Source organism: Perca flavescens, chromosome 15, assembly GCF_004354835.1.
Source record: "Perca flavescens isolate YP-PL-M2 chromosome 15, PFLA_1.0, whole genome shotgun sequence".
NCBI classification, from domain to species: domain Eukaryota; kingdom Metazoa; phylum Chordata; class Actinopteri; order Perciformes; family Percidae; genus Perca; species Perca flavescens.
In genome coordinates this window covers 17,018,595-17,035,986 of record NC_041345.1, presented here as the reverse complement: position 1 = coordinate 17,035,986, position 17,392 = coordinate 17,018,595, and the positions used below count along the sequence as shown (strand labels likewise).

At 40.1% G+C, this 17,392-nt stretch overlaps 1 protein-coding gene across 9 annotated transcripts in view; it reads right to left on the bottom strand.

The window, feature by feature from the left end:
• Nucleotides 1-17,392, bottom strand: part of gpatch8 (G patch domain containing 8) — a 28,677-nt gene that overhangs the window by 5,160 nt on the left and 6,125 nt on the right. For 2 of the 9 annotated variants that reach the window (XM_028599394.1, XM_028599395.1), the window contains 6 exons: nt 14,597-14,726; nt 10,995-11,067; nt 2,544-2,611; nt 1,557-1,643; nt 574-717; nt 296-426 (listed from right to left, as the gene is read on the bottom strand). In XM_028599394.1, coding sequence (XP_028455195.1) covers nt 296-426; nt 574-717; nt 1,557-1,643; nt 2,544-2,611; nt 10,995-11,067; nt 14,597-14,695 — 602 coding nt within the window. In that variant the 5' untranslated portion in view covers nt 14,696-14,726. Of the gene's footprint in view, nt 1-295; nt 427-573; nt 718-1,556; nt 1,644-2,543; nt 2,612-5,014; nt 6,708-10,994; nt 12,811-13,980; nt 14,727-17,392 lie in introns of those variants that run through there. The other 7 variants (XM_028599397.1, XM_028599399.1, XM_028599393.1 and 4 more) reach the window with 5 other exon arrangements.

Sequence of the window (17,392 nt, the reverse complement as noted above, 5' to 3'; positions counted from 1 at the left end):
ATTCAATTTTATAAACTAAAAAATTGTAATTCAAGGAATTATTATAGTAGAGTATTTGACATGTGTCTTAATTTGAGAAAAATGTCCTCCAGACAAGTCTGAAGTTTAAATACTATATTTTGGCCTACTATTGTTAAAATAAAATTCAATTTATATTTTTGTTTTAATCTGTGGTGTGTTTGGCATTAACAGGTTGCACAATGGTCCTTCAAAACACAAACATGCAATTGTGCTACCACTACAAATATATTTTGAAATCCAGCCAGCAGAGGGCACTCCAGGAATAAATTCATACCGGTCCTGTTGTTTCCTCTGCTCAGCTAGCTCATGCAATCGGCGCAGCATCTTTTCTTGCTTCTTTCCACCTTTCCGGGAACGGGATGACACATTACGAGCAAACTCTCTCTGCTTCAGCTCCTTAAGCCTCTACATTACGCAAAGACAAGACATTGACAAGACAGGGAGAAACAAAGCATATCAGGATCTCTTCTCCTACAGAACAAAACAAGACACTTTGACAGAAGAAAAAAAAAAAAATCCATTAAGAGTACAATAATTGATAATCAGAAGTACCTGCTTGTGAGCGTGGTCGTAAGAGTTAATGTGGTTGTCAAATTCCTGGTGTTTGGTGTACTGTTTGTCACATAGCTCACAATAGAAATTGGCTCTCAGGTCTTCCAGAGCCTTTGCAATGGCTTTCTCCTTTTCCACCTGGTCCTATTGTTGATGGGAAATACAGGAAGGAATGAGTGAATGTTTTTTTACTACAGTATCTAGAGTACTTTGTCTCCATTTTGTTCCACTTTTAGATGTACTACAGCAGTCCCACTTACATACAGTGGTGCTCATAAGTTTATGAATCCATGCTAAAAGTTGACTAAAAAGAGGAATACAAATTTTTTTGGGGAAATTGATCTAATGCCTTAATTAAAACAAGTAGGAAAAATCCAACCTTTAAGGACACCAATTTTATTTGTGAATGAATAATGTATTGTAAATAAATAAATGTTCTTCCTTAAAATACAGGGGGCATAAGTAAGTACACCCCCATGTTAAATTCCCATAGAGGCAGGCAGATTTTTATTTTTAAAAGGCCAGTTATTTCATGGATCCAGGATACTATGGATCCTGATGAAGTTCCCTTGGCCTTTGGAATTAAAATAGCCCCACATCATCACATACCCTTCACCATTCCTAGAGATTGGCATAGTTTTATTTCAGTTAGCCTAATAGCTGGTTTGATTTGCATTGAGAGATGATTTTATGTAAAGTACCCCATGCCAATGCTGGCCTTTAAAAATAAAAATCTGCCCAACTCTATGGGAATTTATTTATTTATTTACGATACATTATTCATTCACAAAGAAAATTGGTGTCCTTAAAAGGACTGATTTTTCCTAATTTTTTTTAATAAAGGCATTAAGATCAACTTCCAAAAGATGATTTTTTTTATTCCTCTTTTAGTTAACTTTAGCATGGGTTCATAAACTTATGAGCATCACTGTTATAGAACCAACACTAATTATCAGAATGACACAGGACTGAAGGGCCCTTACCTTGTATTTTTGCCGCAGTTCTTCTGTGTCCTCCTTCTCCACTTCGAGCACTCTTCTCTTCTCTGTGGCGTCCTCTGCATAGTCCAGCTAAAAGTACAGACACAGCAGTTAATACTGCAAAATACTCCTGAATCAACGGGAGCAGTCCATATTCATCTTATATGCCGTTCATACATTTTTATTACACGTTGTGGACAAGCTGTTATGCTGTTGGCACATATGGGCTACAGAGGCTGTGATTGATCTGTGTTGCTAGTGTTTTCTCCTACACGTTACTGATCCTGACAGATTGTTAAGGTCCAACTGAAATCCAAATGAGTCATCCTTTTTTCAGGTGGATCTTTAACAGACATTGTGACAAACCATTTAGCTTTGACTGTGACAGGATCATGGTCATGCTTATGTCACTGTGTGCTGTGGCATTGAGACTTCAGTGTTTAGGCACCTAACCCATCATGAATCTTTCTCCACTGACCGCTTTACATTTGGCACCTATTTACTGTATTTATTTAGGTGAGTGCTCTTCTGGCATCCACCGCACTCAGCGTTGTCCGTCAGGCTGCCAGTTGTGAAGCATGATTGATAACTTCAGAGAATTGTTTTCGCTGCCTAACAGTCCAATGCTGCGGAGCTTTACATGCCTCCAGCTGAAACTTGACACTGTGCTTAGTACTCTGCGGTTCATGTATGTTTTTTTCTGCCATGGAAAAGGATTTGAAGAACCCAATGAATCTTCCAGAGACCGTTTGGAAGTCAGCACTGAGCTCTTAATGACCACTGGTTGTGTTACCACGTTCTTTATTTCATACACCTCTCAGCAATGGTTGCAGTAATAGAAGGTTAAAGATTACGGTGGTGAGAGCTCAACCAAGAACTGGTCTTGTCCAATATCAAAACAAGTTCAGAGCAGATATGTCATTGATGATTCTATCATTTCCTCATTAAAAACATAAACAAATGATGGGGATAAAATAAACAGCATCTTACCTCCATCTCCATCCGTCCCATCCCCATGACATCATATTTGAGGATGATTGGCACAGGGTCGATGCGTCCTGAGGGAAAAGAGACAGAGAGAGGACTAGGTGAGTTTTTGAAACTAAGATGGAGGGCCAGCTCGGAGACAGCCTGCTTTTAGAGCATAGGGTGCTGGGGTTAGAGAATTTTGCCTTAAAGTGCAAAGAGACCAGAAAGCTACAGTGAACCAAACATCAGCCATTCTCACAGCTTACTGTAGCCACCAAGTATAGAGTATTTATCTAACTTTCCTTACATTTGACCTAGCTGCTGGTTTGCATTTTAAATGAGTCAAATTAACTGCAATCATTGTTTTGAATGAAGTCAGGGCAACAGGGTTGTTCAGCAATATGTCTTACTGGAAAGATAAAGCTCACTAGAAACAAGCCTGTCAGCCTTAAGGCAATCTATTTCCATATCTTTCCAGTGTAGTTGTGCAACCCACCACCCCTCCTCCACCCTGCTCATTGCTGCAGTCCTGTTAAACCAGATTGCCAAGTTTATCAAGGACACTACAGCTTGAGGGACTGTTTGGTTTTGGTGTGTGTGTGTGTGTGTGTGTGTGTGTGTGTGTGTGTGTGTGTGTGTGTGTGTGTGTGTGTGTGTGTGTGAGAGAAGGGAGTTGCAACAGGTCTGCGCAGCTGCTGCCATTGCTTACTGTGCGCCAATGCGACATCCTCCATGAGGAGAACAAAGCCTCCCAATATTACCTAAGGCCTATTGCATCATCACTTTCTAAACTGTCTGCAGGCCGGCTGACCCTTGCAAGCCCCTTCTATTGTACTAAAGTCCAATTTTGTTCCCTTGTCACAGGCCCCCTTTCGCATCATGACTAGAGCTGAAAGATTATTTCTTTCCTCTGTCTACTTAAGCTACGTTATGAAAGCTGTGAAAAGAGCTAGATCGGAAGGAAATTAACTGTAGAAAAATAAACAAACCAAAGAACAACCAAAAAACAGAATGAAACATTAAAGATATAAAATATATAAAAATCAAAACTACTTTGGAGATTGACACAGAATTGCTTAATCCACTTATAATCAGCCAAACAAAGCAGAGAGAAAGACAGTAAAATTAAAAAAGGACACAAGCACTGAACTACAGCAGAGTGACGTCACAGGCCAGGTATCGCCATGGTGACAGTGCAAGGGATGGGGATACTTACCTGGTAAAACACGGGTATGGGTAGGGGAAAGAAGGAAGGGGAGGACAGACAGGGGAATCTCAAAACAAAAAGGCATAAAAAGAATTTGGACTAGTTCTGCTGCTCCTGTTGCCAGCCAGATACAATAATCAATCTTACTGATAGTGATTATCAATTCAGTTTGGTTTCAGTTTTTTTCCTCCCACATACTCAAGTTAGTTTTTTGCATTAATCGATTTACTATGTATACCATTGGGCATATGGAATATCTACAAGTATTGGGCTTGCAAGTGTACCACAAAAGTTGAATTGCTGAGACACCTGTGCAAAGTAAGGCCAGTGGTTTCAATTTCTACAAATTTGACTCAAAATTAAGGGTTTTCTCTATTACATAGAAAAACCAGAAGGCCAATACCATGTTTCCCACTGGCTTGCCAAAGTAATACTTACCAAAGACAAGATGTATAATGTACTAAATAATACTGCATTAAACTATGAATTTATTACTCTAAATGGAGCCATTTCCTGGCACATTCTTACTTTCCTGGACAGAGGTAGGAAGGTAGGAACATTATTTAATGTTAATATCTGTGCTTTCCTTGAATAATTTAGTCATCATAGCCCAATGACATTAATTCTGAAATCATAGATGCATGAGCATTGTAACATATAATGGCCTGCCTAGACTCTCAGTCCCACTGCAGTGTCTGGGTGGGTGTTTAGCTGAAAACCTTACTCTGATTGCATAATTGTGGAAGCCTTCTTCCAGTGAGGAAGTGAGAGGAGAGGACTGATTATGTGATATCTAGATCACAAGACTATCTGTTGATAGAAGTGTGTTCACACTCCAAAAAAGTGGTTGGTCTGTTAGTCAGCCACTGCAGTGGTCTGTCTGAATGGAGTCACAAGCCAGGCCTATAATTAAAGATTAATGAACAATTACAGTCATCCCAAACTATCACCAATCTTTAAACACAGTGACAATACTTCCACATTACCCATTCAAGTGGAAAATAAAGGGACTAGACAAAAACAATGTGCATCTAAATCACAGGGTGTGAATCACAAGGTTTAAAAAAAAAAAAAAAAAAAAAAAAAAACTGAAAACAAACGAAATGACAATGTTCTAAGAGTAATACATATGCATGATAATATACAAGCAGCAGAATGAGGACTAATAGAGAGAATTGAAATCCTATGTAGCATTGGTGCTCTGATGAGAGGAAAACAAAACAAATGGGAGAAATTAAAACAAAATAAATAAAACAATTCGATTGGGGGATAAAATAACATTTACCACTAAGTTTACCATCAGCACAACATGGGCAGGATCAAATCGCTGTAAAAAAGAAACACCAATTGGTTAAGCAGGAAGATTGAGGCACACAGAGAAGGGATTGTGGGGTTAGGAGTGTGGTTGTGAGGTTTAGTGGGGTTTATTACCAGAGGAGCTTCAGTGTGTGTCCACCCCCCCAAATCATCCCTTCACTCAGGGCTAGGTGCTTACAGGGATTTCCTCTCACCACTCTCCCAAACACTCGTCCAAGTCCCCAGGCCACTAGCCTGGTGTCATCTTGCAATCTCAACCAGAATATGTCCCAAAGGTACCAAACTACCACCCCTTATAAAGTAAGTCCTGTATCCCCTGCATCAGTAAAAACCTTAATTTTTTACCTTCACCGAAAATAAATTAGAAAGGCCATCAGAAGTAGTTTTGAAGGAGCTGTAATAGGTGAAGGAATAATTAAAAAAACAGCTGAGTCTGATAGCATATTAACTCCGACAGGTAAAGGAAAAAAAAATAAAGTTGTGAAGCAAAAGTAACATCTACTTTTGGAGTGTTTGATACAGGGAAATGTTTGTGCCTTAAAAAAAAACATGGTCAAATATCTGGTCTGAGATGATAGATGCCTCTAGGGACAATTACCATTTCCCCCCTTTGAGCTTTTTGCCTCGCAGACGCTTGTCAGCCCAGTTAGCAAATCTCCCTGAGATTTTTTCATTTCCTCGCCAGCCATCAGCGAGCAAGCTTGTTTTGGGATGTGCTTAACCCCAGAACGAGTGAACACATGACACACATAAAAAATACCTGAGGAAAGAGCCAGCAAGGCTTTGAGCAGTGCTTAGAGTGGAGTCTGCATTGCTATGTCGCAGCAGTTTTACCAAAGTAGACATACAAAATTTGAACTGTGCACCCGTCGGGAGTGTAACATTTCACTTCTTTATGCAAAAGTAGTAGTTCAGTGTGTTACCTCCAACACTGCTTAAAGCCCCAGGTGAGTGGGACAGTTTGAGGCAAGCAGGAGTGCACCTCTGGGACAATCATGCTGTGCAGGAGGGGCGAAGAGGGGGAAGGACGGGTGCGTATAACCATGGGGACAGACGGACATTCGAGGTGTAGAGACATTCGAGGTGTAGAAGGGTGGTGAGACATTCCCTGTAAGTTGACTCTATGGCCCGGTCAGTAACAGACACATACACATCTCAATCCCACATGATGACCACACACACACACACACACACACACACACACACACACACACACACACGTTTCACAGGTTTGGAGGTAGAAACAGGCAAACAAGCAGAGGGGGGAAAACTCGCTACTCTGCAAGCCATTCAAAGTCTGAGCCGTAATTACAGCCAATCAGATACCCGACAGCAGCAACGGAAACTCAAAGAAGAAGAAAAAAAAATCTAACATCGTGGAGATGATGATTCTAAGGGGTGTGATGGAATCATGGCTTTCTAAATCTACCTTGATTTAAAATGGACTTTTGGTCTTTGTTCAAATAGAAGCGCTTTACTCTTTGTGCAGATTGAAATAAAGGTTTAGTGATTATGAAGCAAAGAGGAGGAAGCTGACAGAGGCCATTAGCCTACGGTACACTGTAAAAGGGGTGTTATATTGAGGTCAACCTCAGAGTGGGAGAAAGAAAACACACCCACACACACATACTGACATACAGAGGGAATCCAACAAACCTTACCTAAAAAGGGGCAAAAAGGACAAAAAGAAGAATAAGAACAAAGTCAATACAGTGAAAAACTTAAAAAGGGGACACAATGCTTTCACTTCAAATTCCATAAACCTTCTCTTCTTGCAAGGACAGGAAAAGAGAGGAAGATTATAATGATTATCCAGCAAACTTCAATGTGATGCAAGGGTGCAATTGTGTTGTGAGCCTACTCCTAAGTGCATTAAGCAAATCTGAACAGAGATAGTGGGCTCCAACAGTGGGCCATTCATTCCTTAACAACTGCACACACTTTGCCGCAGTCTCATCTGCCCACAAAGCAGGACGCTTACATAACCACACATCAGTGGTGCCAGCAGCAAAAACAAGAGCAGAGTTGACCCCTGCAACTTGTTCTCTCCTCCAAACAAAGCACACATCCTTATCACATCAAATAGAACTGCTTTTCAGCTGTTCAAGGCCAGATGGAAATAAACAATGATGCACACCAAACGCTGAGTGTTTATACTATATATATATTTTTTAATGTAGGCCAATTGCTACAAGCAGAGGGTAAAAGAATGAAATCAATGTGCATATTATGTGCCGATCTGAATTAAAATAGGCCGATTTTCCATTTGCTAGGCTGAGGAAATAAAACAGTACAACTACAACTCTGCAACTCGCGATGCGCATAAGCCTCTGCCTGATGTCGCTGCACTGTTTTGATGCAGTTCTGCAGGGAGAAGCCGCTCTCTGCTGGCACACAGGGGACTTTTTTTTTTTTTTTTTTTTACGCATTCTACCTTGGCCAGTTTGATCCACTTTGGATAGATTTTACCGTAATCCCAATAAGAACCTAGCAGGCTGTTGAGAAAGTCAAGCCTCTGTAACCGCGGCAAGCGGTCATCATATATGGCATCTTGATGTGCTTCTGTGGCATTAACATTAATGAGAGGGGCTGTAGCTGGTGCCGACTCATCCTTGCTGGCAATTTCTTGGCTTCATTTACGTTAGACTGGACACTGCTTGGTATTATTCAGTTATTCACAATATTTCCCTGTTTCGCCAGGGCTTGGGCTTTGACTTTCCCGCTTGCTTGTCGCCATTTGTTGTAAATCTAAGGTATGCTTCTGCATTCAATCAAGAGTGAAAACAAACCTATAGTTTTTCCTTTATCGCATATGCTGTTGTCATTTATAAATGAAAAAATATGACTGCTCATTGTTTCAATAAAATGAAAGACATGACAATCACTGTAGCCTATTTTAACACAATTCAAATTGTGCAGAGAAAATCATTTCTACCGGTCATTCTGACCAGAGACCACTAGAATTTTGGGTCCTCATTTATTTTTGGTCAATGTCCAGTAATTACCAGACAACGGAAAATCAGGATATATAGGTATGAGTGACATACAGTAATACCTGCCTGTTAGACTATTTCCACACTGAGCCAAATAAATCTGATACCACCATTTCTTAGACCAGACTAAAACAGTAGAAAAAGATATATTATTTATTTGATTCTAAATGTTTATTATTTCTTCTTCTTACTCCTCCTGTTTTGATCAGCAAACAAAATCATGCATCACAGCCATCATCTGGTAAACCACTGTTTTGACAACACCTGCCCCGAATAAGCACATATACACTACACACACACATACACAACTGAAAATCCCTGAACCACAAACACAAGGAAGACATGGACTTTTCAATAATCTAACTATGCTGCCTACAAATTGAATTAAGCAGCACAAGCAAACACATAACTTGTCTTTTGATTTACATAGTGAATTTAAGAAACTTACATACTCATAATCCTAGCTCTGCATGGGCCCCTATATGTCCATGTCTAAGACTGTAACTTGTCTTTAGTTTGGGTGTGTGCTGCAGACATGTTTCTCATTCAAATTCTGATATTGAGCATCTTACTTCTGGGTTTACAGGGAGAGCAATGCACTCAAGCAAATGTTGCAATTGAGCAACAAAGAGAAATGAAGTGAATGAAAATGACTGCATGAGAGTTATAGAAATTTAAGATTTGAGTAGGGATGCACCGAAATGAAAATTCTTGACCGAAGCCGAATAAAATGAAAAACCTGGCCTAAGCTTAATAACCGAACGCAGTTTTTCCATTTATTGCCAATTTTTCATCATTGCATAAATTAAATAGTCAAAATGTACTTTTTACTATGTTATCTTGCTTTTCAAAGAAAAAATCAATTACAAAACTACAATTTAAAAGTATGTATTCAACAGTGAACATTTTAACATTCGAGCAGACACTATACTGACTGACGTCAGTGAGTGTGTGGACATGGTGTATGGTGCGTGGATTGAGTAGAGCAGGCAACGAGTGCTTCGATGTAAGGGAAAAGCGAGAGGAAAAAAAACAAAATTAGCAAAGACGGTGTAAGTTAACAGTGAACAATAAAACAACAAGCTTCTCAACACGTGGTGGCTTCAACTGTAAATACTGCCGCTTCTCGACCCCGGTCTAGACGATGACATGAGATGCAGCGTCTCTCGCTGTCGATGCTTGTGCACGGAGCAGACGAGTACCTAGGATCGAAATAGTTAGATGTTGTAGTTTTTTTGTCAGTGCTTCCACGCTGCCATCATGTTTGCTGCATTTATAAAGCGTGTGCGCCTCTCACTCTACGCTGGTTAATATTTGATCGCATCTTTAAAAACTTAATTTGGTCAAATTTAGTCAGCCTTTTCACTTATTTGGCTGAGCACGAAAGTACTTTTTTTTTTGCCATTTTTGGCCGAATAATTTTGGTGCACGAACATTCGGTGCATCCCTAGATCTGAGGTTAAAATGGTATGGACCGAGGATAGAAAAAGAACACAATGAAGGAGGTAGACAAAACTTAATGCCAAAAAGTATGCAGAAAAACAAGCTCCATTCTTAGCAAACTGAAAGGACTCATTGGCCTGCCAGTAAGAAAAGAGAGAGAGTAAAGATACTGATGAAAGAGGATGAAGTGACAGGACAAGGCTCAGTGGAAAAATGCCAGGGCTCTGCACCACCACCTCTGAGCCAATGAGACTATGAGCATAGGGGGGGTTGAGCTAATGAGGTGCTGACGTTAGCCAAGACCCACACACACTCAGCTCTGTTCAGCCTGCTCACACTTACAGCAAGTCAATATCAACTGGGCCATACAATTACAGATTTCTCCAGAAAGTCAATCTCTAATGCATCTTTCTGGTTGAAATTTTTCTACATCTGACAGAGTTACATCATTGTGCTTACAGAGCATTTTACTGGTACCACTTTCAAAACAGTCTAAAGATATGACATCCACAATCTTAAATAAAAGAGAAACGTCTAGTGTACATATAATGTTGATAAAAGTAAATGTTATACAATCTAAAGAGATTGGACAGACATCGCAAGTCTAGTAAAACCTTAAAACACAATCCAAACAGACTCAAATTCAGACTGTCTAGGATACCTTTGTTCTGGATTAAGTCCAATGTCTTTGCCACAGGGGCCTGTTCTGTAATTGCAAACACAACTAACCCGGACAAGGCCCAAAAAAGGTCTTGTACATTGCCTGTTAATTCAAGTGCTTTGCATAGAGTGGATAGAGTTCTGGCTAACACGTTTGCTGGTTTGCGTTTCCAAAGTCAACCATGTGCTCTTCATTATGACTTTTGTGACACTGCCCCAAAGCGACTCATGTCTTAGAAGAGAATTAACATTTAGCTCCTGTAACCAAGATTTAAACCTGCAGATTAGATTTAAAATTCTTTTCTATTTTCTTTTTTTTTTAAATCACCGGTTCAAAGTAAGATCTGGAAAAGTGCATCAGCAATCCATAAGTACATACTGTAAACACTTTCTAAAGCTGGCTTTAAAAAAAAGAAAAAAAAGAAAACCTGGATTTGAACAAAACTATCTAAACTGTGATTTTGACAAGGGGGAAGCCCACTTCAATCTGCATTGCTGTAAACTAAATGCATAATTGAAAGACAAACACTACAATCCCCCAACCCCCAGGGTCCCTGACCTCAGCCTTAATCCTTTACAAGGCCCCAGAAACATTCTCCTCCCTCTTCAAGTTCGAGGGAAGAGGAGCAAGAGAGCAACAGGATCAAATGGAATGACGTTTGTTTAAATAAAAAAAAATATTTTACCCAGCAATAGACACAGGGATAGATTAGAGAAAGGAGAAAAGAAAATTTACTGACACAAAAAAAACAAAAAACCTGGAAATATGAGGGGAAAGAAAATGACAGAGGGTGATGGCTCAGTACCACCAGCATACATTTAACATAGGTGTACAGAAGAGTGAGTCCTTACCCTGCATGGTTTTGCCAAGACCTTGCCCCAACTTCCAGCCATGTTTCTGAAGCAGCCGGTGCCCGATGTTATCCTAGTAGAGAGAACAGAGGAGAAAAAAACCAAAAATATTCCAATAATAAGAGAAGCTTTTTCCCGTTGGGTACTGGTCAGAAACAAACAAACAAAAACAAAATAAAACACTCAGATCACGCTATCATCATCAGCACAACCACCACCACCATTATTATTATTATTATCGTCATCCACATCACCTACAGCGTGTACTATCAGTGTCTTCCAGCACAAGGAGTGGTAAGAGGGGTTGGGGGATAGAGAGTGAGAGACTGAGAGGAAGGGTAGGTTTTCCACTATGATGAATAAATCAGGCTATGTGTAGCCTGTAAACTACAGGATACCCTCTACAGTAGGAGTGCGGTTTCTAAGGCAAAGAAATTGGGCATGAGCATTTCTACTTTTTTTTTGGATGATAAAGATAACACATCAAGTCACATCCACTAACTGAGAAGTTAAGGAGTGGGAGGAAGGAGGGGGCAATATATGTATCACACACGCATACATATATGAACCACCACAGAGCAAGATCTTAGTACACAAAAAAGTGACACAGAACAGGTATGGAAATCTTGCATTAACAAAACAAAGACCAGAATGTCCAAGCTTGCTGTGATTTCGTAACCATGACAAGGGGAGCATCATGAAACATATGCAGCTGTCACAAAAAATATAGCAAGAGGAAGAGACAGAAGTGGAGCTAGGGGTCCTTGGATTACCATTACAAGGCCCAGGGTGGACAGAATATGCACAGGGATATGTGGGTGTGCAGGTGAAGAGAGGGAGACATTGTGTGCATGTAGCCCCATTAGATATACTAGAAATAACTATTGTGCATGTTTTTGAACACCTTCAGCATCTCTAGTCTGTTATCAATGGTCTGACTCTGATCCCAACCATGTGAACAATTTAAACCATTATTAGATACAAATGTATGCCTCTAATTTGTCCATCCATAGATATTACTACAATTCATCTATCATTTAAAAAAAAAACATACTTGGCAGACTTTACCAAACTGCAAAGTAGTTTTTAGCTAGCATAAGATAAAATAACTGCAGTGAGGTAATCCACTTTAAAGTATTAATTTTCTGCTTTTCTTTTAATACTAATGGTTGCTATGGCAATATATACAAACGCTGCACATGTGGACAAGATCAGGCAAACTGATTATGAATCAAAGAGGCAAGAGAGGAGTGCGAGAACATACACAACAGGAGTTCATAGCACACTCTGGGGCCAAATGTGCACGTCTGAGACAGTTATATCACTAGTATGGGTCAGCAAGAAAACAAAAACATTAAGTGAAATGCAAAACTCTCCCACCACTACACACTACAGTACATCCTCAAGCACAAATAAACAGGAACAATGAGATTTCTGTGTTTTTCTGTTGTGATTATAACTATTTCAAGCTTGTCTAACATTCACCAGAGTGCTGCATTCTACCAAAAAGACATACAAACCAAACAAAAAGGATATTTATAATCACAAAGAGATTGACATCAACTTTCACAAACAGAAAGTGAAGGGGTTGGAACAAAACAGCATGCAGCTTTTTGTTAAAGAGTTTTAACAAAAAGGATCGTCGGTGTTAGTAGCGCACTGTGAATGGTACACATACAAAAGGGGTGGGGCAGTGTGGTGGAGGGCGGGTTAACAAAACTCCAGCTGTGTTAGTCTTGGGTGGATCAGGCACAGAGAGGAAGGTGATGGCTCAACAGGACTCAATTAGTTCTCTTTGACAAAAGAGGAGGTACGGGACGGGGGGAACAGAGCAGGCGGAGCCATGGTGTAGGTGAGTTTCTGGGGTGGTGGAGGTGAGCTGGGCTTGAATAGATTAGTGCATGTGAAGGGGAGTGGTAGTCAAACACACAGCACACACTGCATCTCCGCCCACAAGGTCTCATTTGGCATAACCTTTTTGTCAACCACTGTTGGTATTTCAGAGCAAACTGTTGCCTTCCTTTGCCCTATTTTTCTGGAAGAATTAAAGTTTGTTAGTTTTAAAAATTCTACCATCATGAAGACTAGGATAAATATATCTAAAACATCTGGCTGATGTTTGCCTCCCAAGTGAGTGGCTAAACTACTTCCCTTCCGGTTTCCGTTGAGATAAAAAAGGAATCTGTGCTAGGCCTCTCATGGTTGCAAGAAGATGGCCTGCCTGTATCAACTCATAACTGGGACATTAAATGCTATATTAACATGCTATCACTTTGTATAAGATGTCCCTGCCTGGAGGTTCCTGGTTCCTTCACAGACTAAGAGGCTGTATAGCTGATAGTGTGTGGTGCCTCCTGCCAGGTGGACAACGTGTCCCCAGACTTCATTTTGTAGGAAAACACTGCAGAATTTGCTGCAGTGAACGCCTCCCTCCCACCGTCACTGGATATACTTCTGTCCCTTACTGCAGTATTATGGTGCAACACTCTACACATGAACATTTATATTGACTTGGCTTGGAGAAAGGAGGAAATTAATATGCACCCTGAACTAGGCGCCTGAGAAATACTCTTGCTCAGCCTCTACACAATTCCTGTTAGCTGATTTGTTTATTTTTCATCGCGAAAGTCAGCAAAGTCTGACCAAGGGCTGTATAAAGAAATTATCTGAAAGCTTAAAAAGAACATAAGCCCTACATGTTTCCTCTTACAAAGCTTACAATTTTAAATTTTATTTTTATCTTAGTGAGATTAAAGAAATATTAAAAAGAAGGGCAGGTTGGATGAGGCACCAGTTGCAACTGCTGACACTAATAAAGATATTATTTCAAGATGGGCTCAGCAAAGGTTAAAGGGCTGAGATGAGGCGCAGACTGCGTGTTGAACAACAGATGAGTGCACCAAAAGAATAGACAGACAGACGGATGAAAGCAACGACGGCGAGTCCAACAGCAGTGCAAGTGGAGTGAAGGCATTTCCATACGAACCTGGCTTTAAAATACTGGGCTGTCAAAAAAACAGTCACACGTGACACAACGTAAGAAACCAGCCAAACGCTTTCAACTGCAATTCTTCTTGCTTCTCTAAAAAGGTCTTAAAATGCAAATCTCTCTCTGCTTTTAAACAAACATAATACTTTATACAAACAGAAAAGGTAGGCATGTCAATAAATCCAATAACTGACTGTTAATACAGGAGAGAGAAAAATAGAAAAATGTTATCCAAACAAAAGAGATCTACAATAGGGGGTGTTTTTAAAACTGTGCACTGTGCCGTCATTGGCACAGTGCAAAAGAGAAGGGATATGCAGGGGACCCCACCTAGAGACCTCAGAGTATTTAGGAATCATATTGCTTCAGTCTATGCAGCCATTTGTGTGTGTACAGTATGGTTGGTGTTTGTGTGTCTCTGTCTGGGTAAAATAAATTACTCCTGTTCAGATTACCTAGGAGGCTGTAACATGAAAAAGGCATATGAATCCACAGAACTGACTAAAGTTAAATAAACCCAAACCGCATAAAAAAACAAAAACAAAAAAAAAACAGACAGGCTCCTTAGGGATAAGTCTCGCAAAAAGTGCGCTGCTGCAGTAACTCATCATACTCTGCCGTGTCCCTGAGGTCTTCTGGCAAGTGACAGGGCCTGCTGTCTGTGGCTTCTCATAAACTCTTGCAGCTCCCTTGTGTAAGGTGCTCTGTACATTCCTGGTCAGTCTCAGCTATTGCAGGTGTGACTAAATAGAAAAAAAAAAAAAACTGTCTGTCGTCAAAAGCCAAACACTTAAAACAGAAGGCTCCTACTTCCCAGTAAATGGTGGTGTGAATGTGTCAGATTAAACGTGAGGGGATTAAAGATTTCCTTAACTAAGTGAAGGGGGGAAATGACAGAAGCAGAGTCCAATTAATATAAATGTTTAAGTATTATTTAAAAATACATACTTACCTCATAATTCTCAAGGCCCAATTCATCAACTGGAAGTTTATCAAAGTGTAGTTAAGTTAAAAACACTGAAGGCCAAAGTTAAAAAGGGGTCTCCAACATCTTTAAACCGACACTGTAACACCCATTGAGTTTGAGGTTTGTTTTTTTTACTGTTTTTCTCCACTCTTACTCCATTGCTGACTTTAAAAAGAACATTTGGAGGGCCTCAGCAATTACTTTGAACCCATCACCCCTGCTGCTCACTGGATTAAGACTGGTGCAAAATAGAGAGATTTCAGTGTTGTAAAAAAAAACTGTGGGTCAGGATATTAAAAAGGAGTGTGTTTGACCCATTCCTTGTGTTCCTCTTCCCACCTAAGGTGATAGAAGTCAACAGTTATAAACAGCTGTGTCAAATCATGTCTGGCTATAATGCAAAAGGCTATACACTCTCAGTAACAGCTGATACACTAATACCTAAAATGTCCCCCATCTGTGGCACTTAAATTTGACCAAGGACCCCAGTAAAAGATGATTAGTAATGACTACAACTTTGAAGAAAATAAATACACAAACGTTTCACTAAAACAAATCTTCCTGTGGCCTGTATACATGAGTTTCTTTGATTTCTGGTATGTATGTGTGGTTTCTGTGGCTCTGAGGCTGCCCGCTGCATATCGCTCTTGGACAGGGTCAGGAAGGGGAGGGGGGTAGGTTGGAGGGATTGGAAGGGGCAGAGGACGTGGAAGGGATGAGTCTGGGAGGAAAATTGTAGTAGTGATTAGGACAGAGTGTTGAGATAAAATAGTACTGAATGCTACCAAGTTAACACATGCAATGCAAAAACAATGTTAGAGAGAAAGATCAAAGACCAAAAGGGAAAAGACAGAAAGAGTAAAAAGATCCCAATAAAGTACCACAGACCTCTAGCTGCCTATAGATCACACACAACAAGTGGCAGGGGAGGGGCGCTGAGAAGCTAGGCCAAAGCATTCACCAACAGATCTCAGATGTAACACTTGTGGCCAACTGCCAGAAGTTTGCACTACGAAGGCCTGTGTAGTGTACCTAACAACATGGTCACATACTGTGTGTCAGTCTATGTGTTTTAACATTTTATGTCACGTTTTAGTTACCCCTCTAAGTGCACCGTAAATCATACCTGGATGTCTTTTTTTAGGCTGAGCAGGTGTAGAAACATTTCTCCTCGTTCGGCTGTGAGGCACTTGACTAGTACGTTATCTGTACGATGTACATGTTGCCTTTGAAACAGAAATTGCGTCATTATGAAAACGCACTGGTTGTCACCAAATCTTCTAAAATATTCTTTAGGATTAATGTTTTGCTTGGTGGCAAACTTTCATGTTTACTTGCCTGTGGATAAAAAGTCTGCCACCTTCTTCTTTGGGCATGCACTTTCCAAAGAGAATATGCAAGGTGTCTATTACTATTGGTGACAAAGTGACAGCAACTCAGATTTTTCCACTGATGTGTGAAGAGCTGTGTGATGCTGCAGCGCGGCCTTCAGCGCCCCTCCTCAAATAATAGCGCAGGAGCAAAAGAGCTACTCAAGCCAGGTGAGCAGGCCACCTCTCTCCCTCTCTTTTCTCACCCTCCACCACCCACACACAGTGGGATGTTTGTGTGCCTGAAATACTCAACCAGGATATACAATTTTTATATTCTTGGTTCTCTAGATTCTAGCTATGGAAAACACATGTTCAGGCTAAATATATGATCATAGTGTGAGAAATAATAACAAGCAGGACATATGACTATCACCATGACGACTGGATTTTGCTGCTGCTTAAAAACTCAACAGGATTGGTCAACAATATTTGATAAAAAAAAATTTTTATTGATAGAAGTGCTCTGAATGTTTTAGTCTCATATAATCTATGTCCTTAATAAAATAGTGTTTTTTTAGCAAACTATTATTTCAGTTATCTTTTTATTTTCAATTTAATTGCGTTTATTCATAATTCAAATATCTAATTTATGCTACAAAACAGCCATGCCAATTGCTTAAATATAGCTTTCATTGAGGAAAAACATGCTTTTTAAATTTGATAGGCTTTTAATTACTTATCGATTATTGATCATTAACATGGCTGACGACTGATTAAGGAAACTGTCAAAAATGTGCATGATAGTACATCAATGTTCAGTGCATTGATTTTAGATTGTAAAAACTACACTATTCTTTTGATCTATACCTGGTTGCTTATCCTATCCGAATGGCTTATTAAGCACATCCATAATGTTGATGTGACCAGACACTGTAGGTAAGAGGAGTTTGGGCCTGCTCACCACAGTGCTTCAGAGACAGGGGGATGGAGAGAGTGGTAAAGACAGAAACAAGAGAGCTGCCTGCACTATTATCTTTGTGCCTCTTCAGCGAAAAATGCAGTCCCAGTTGCACAAGCACCATGCCAGCACAGAATGACAGAGGGTACTGTACACCGAATCACTGTGTAA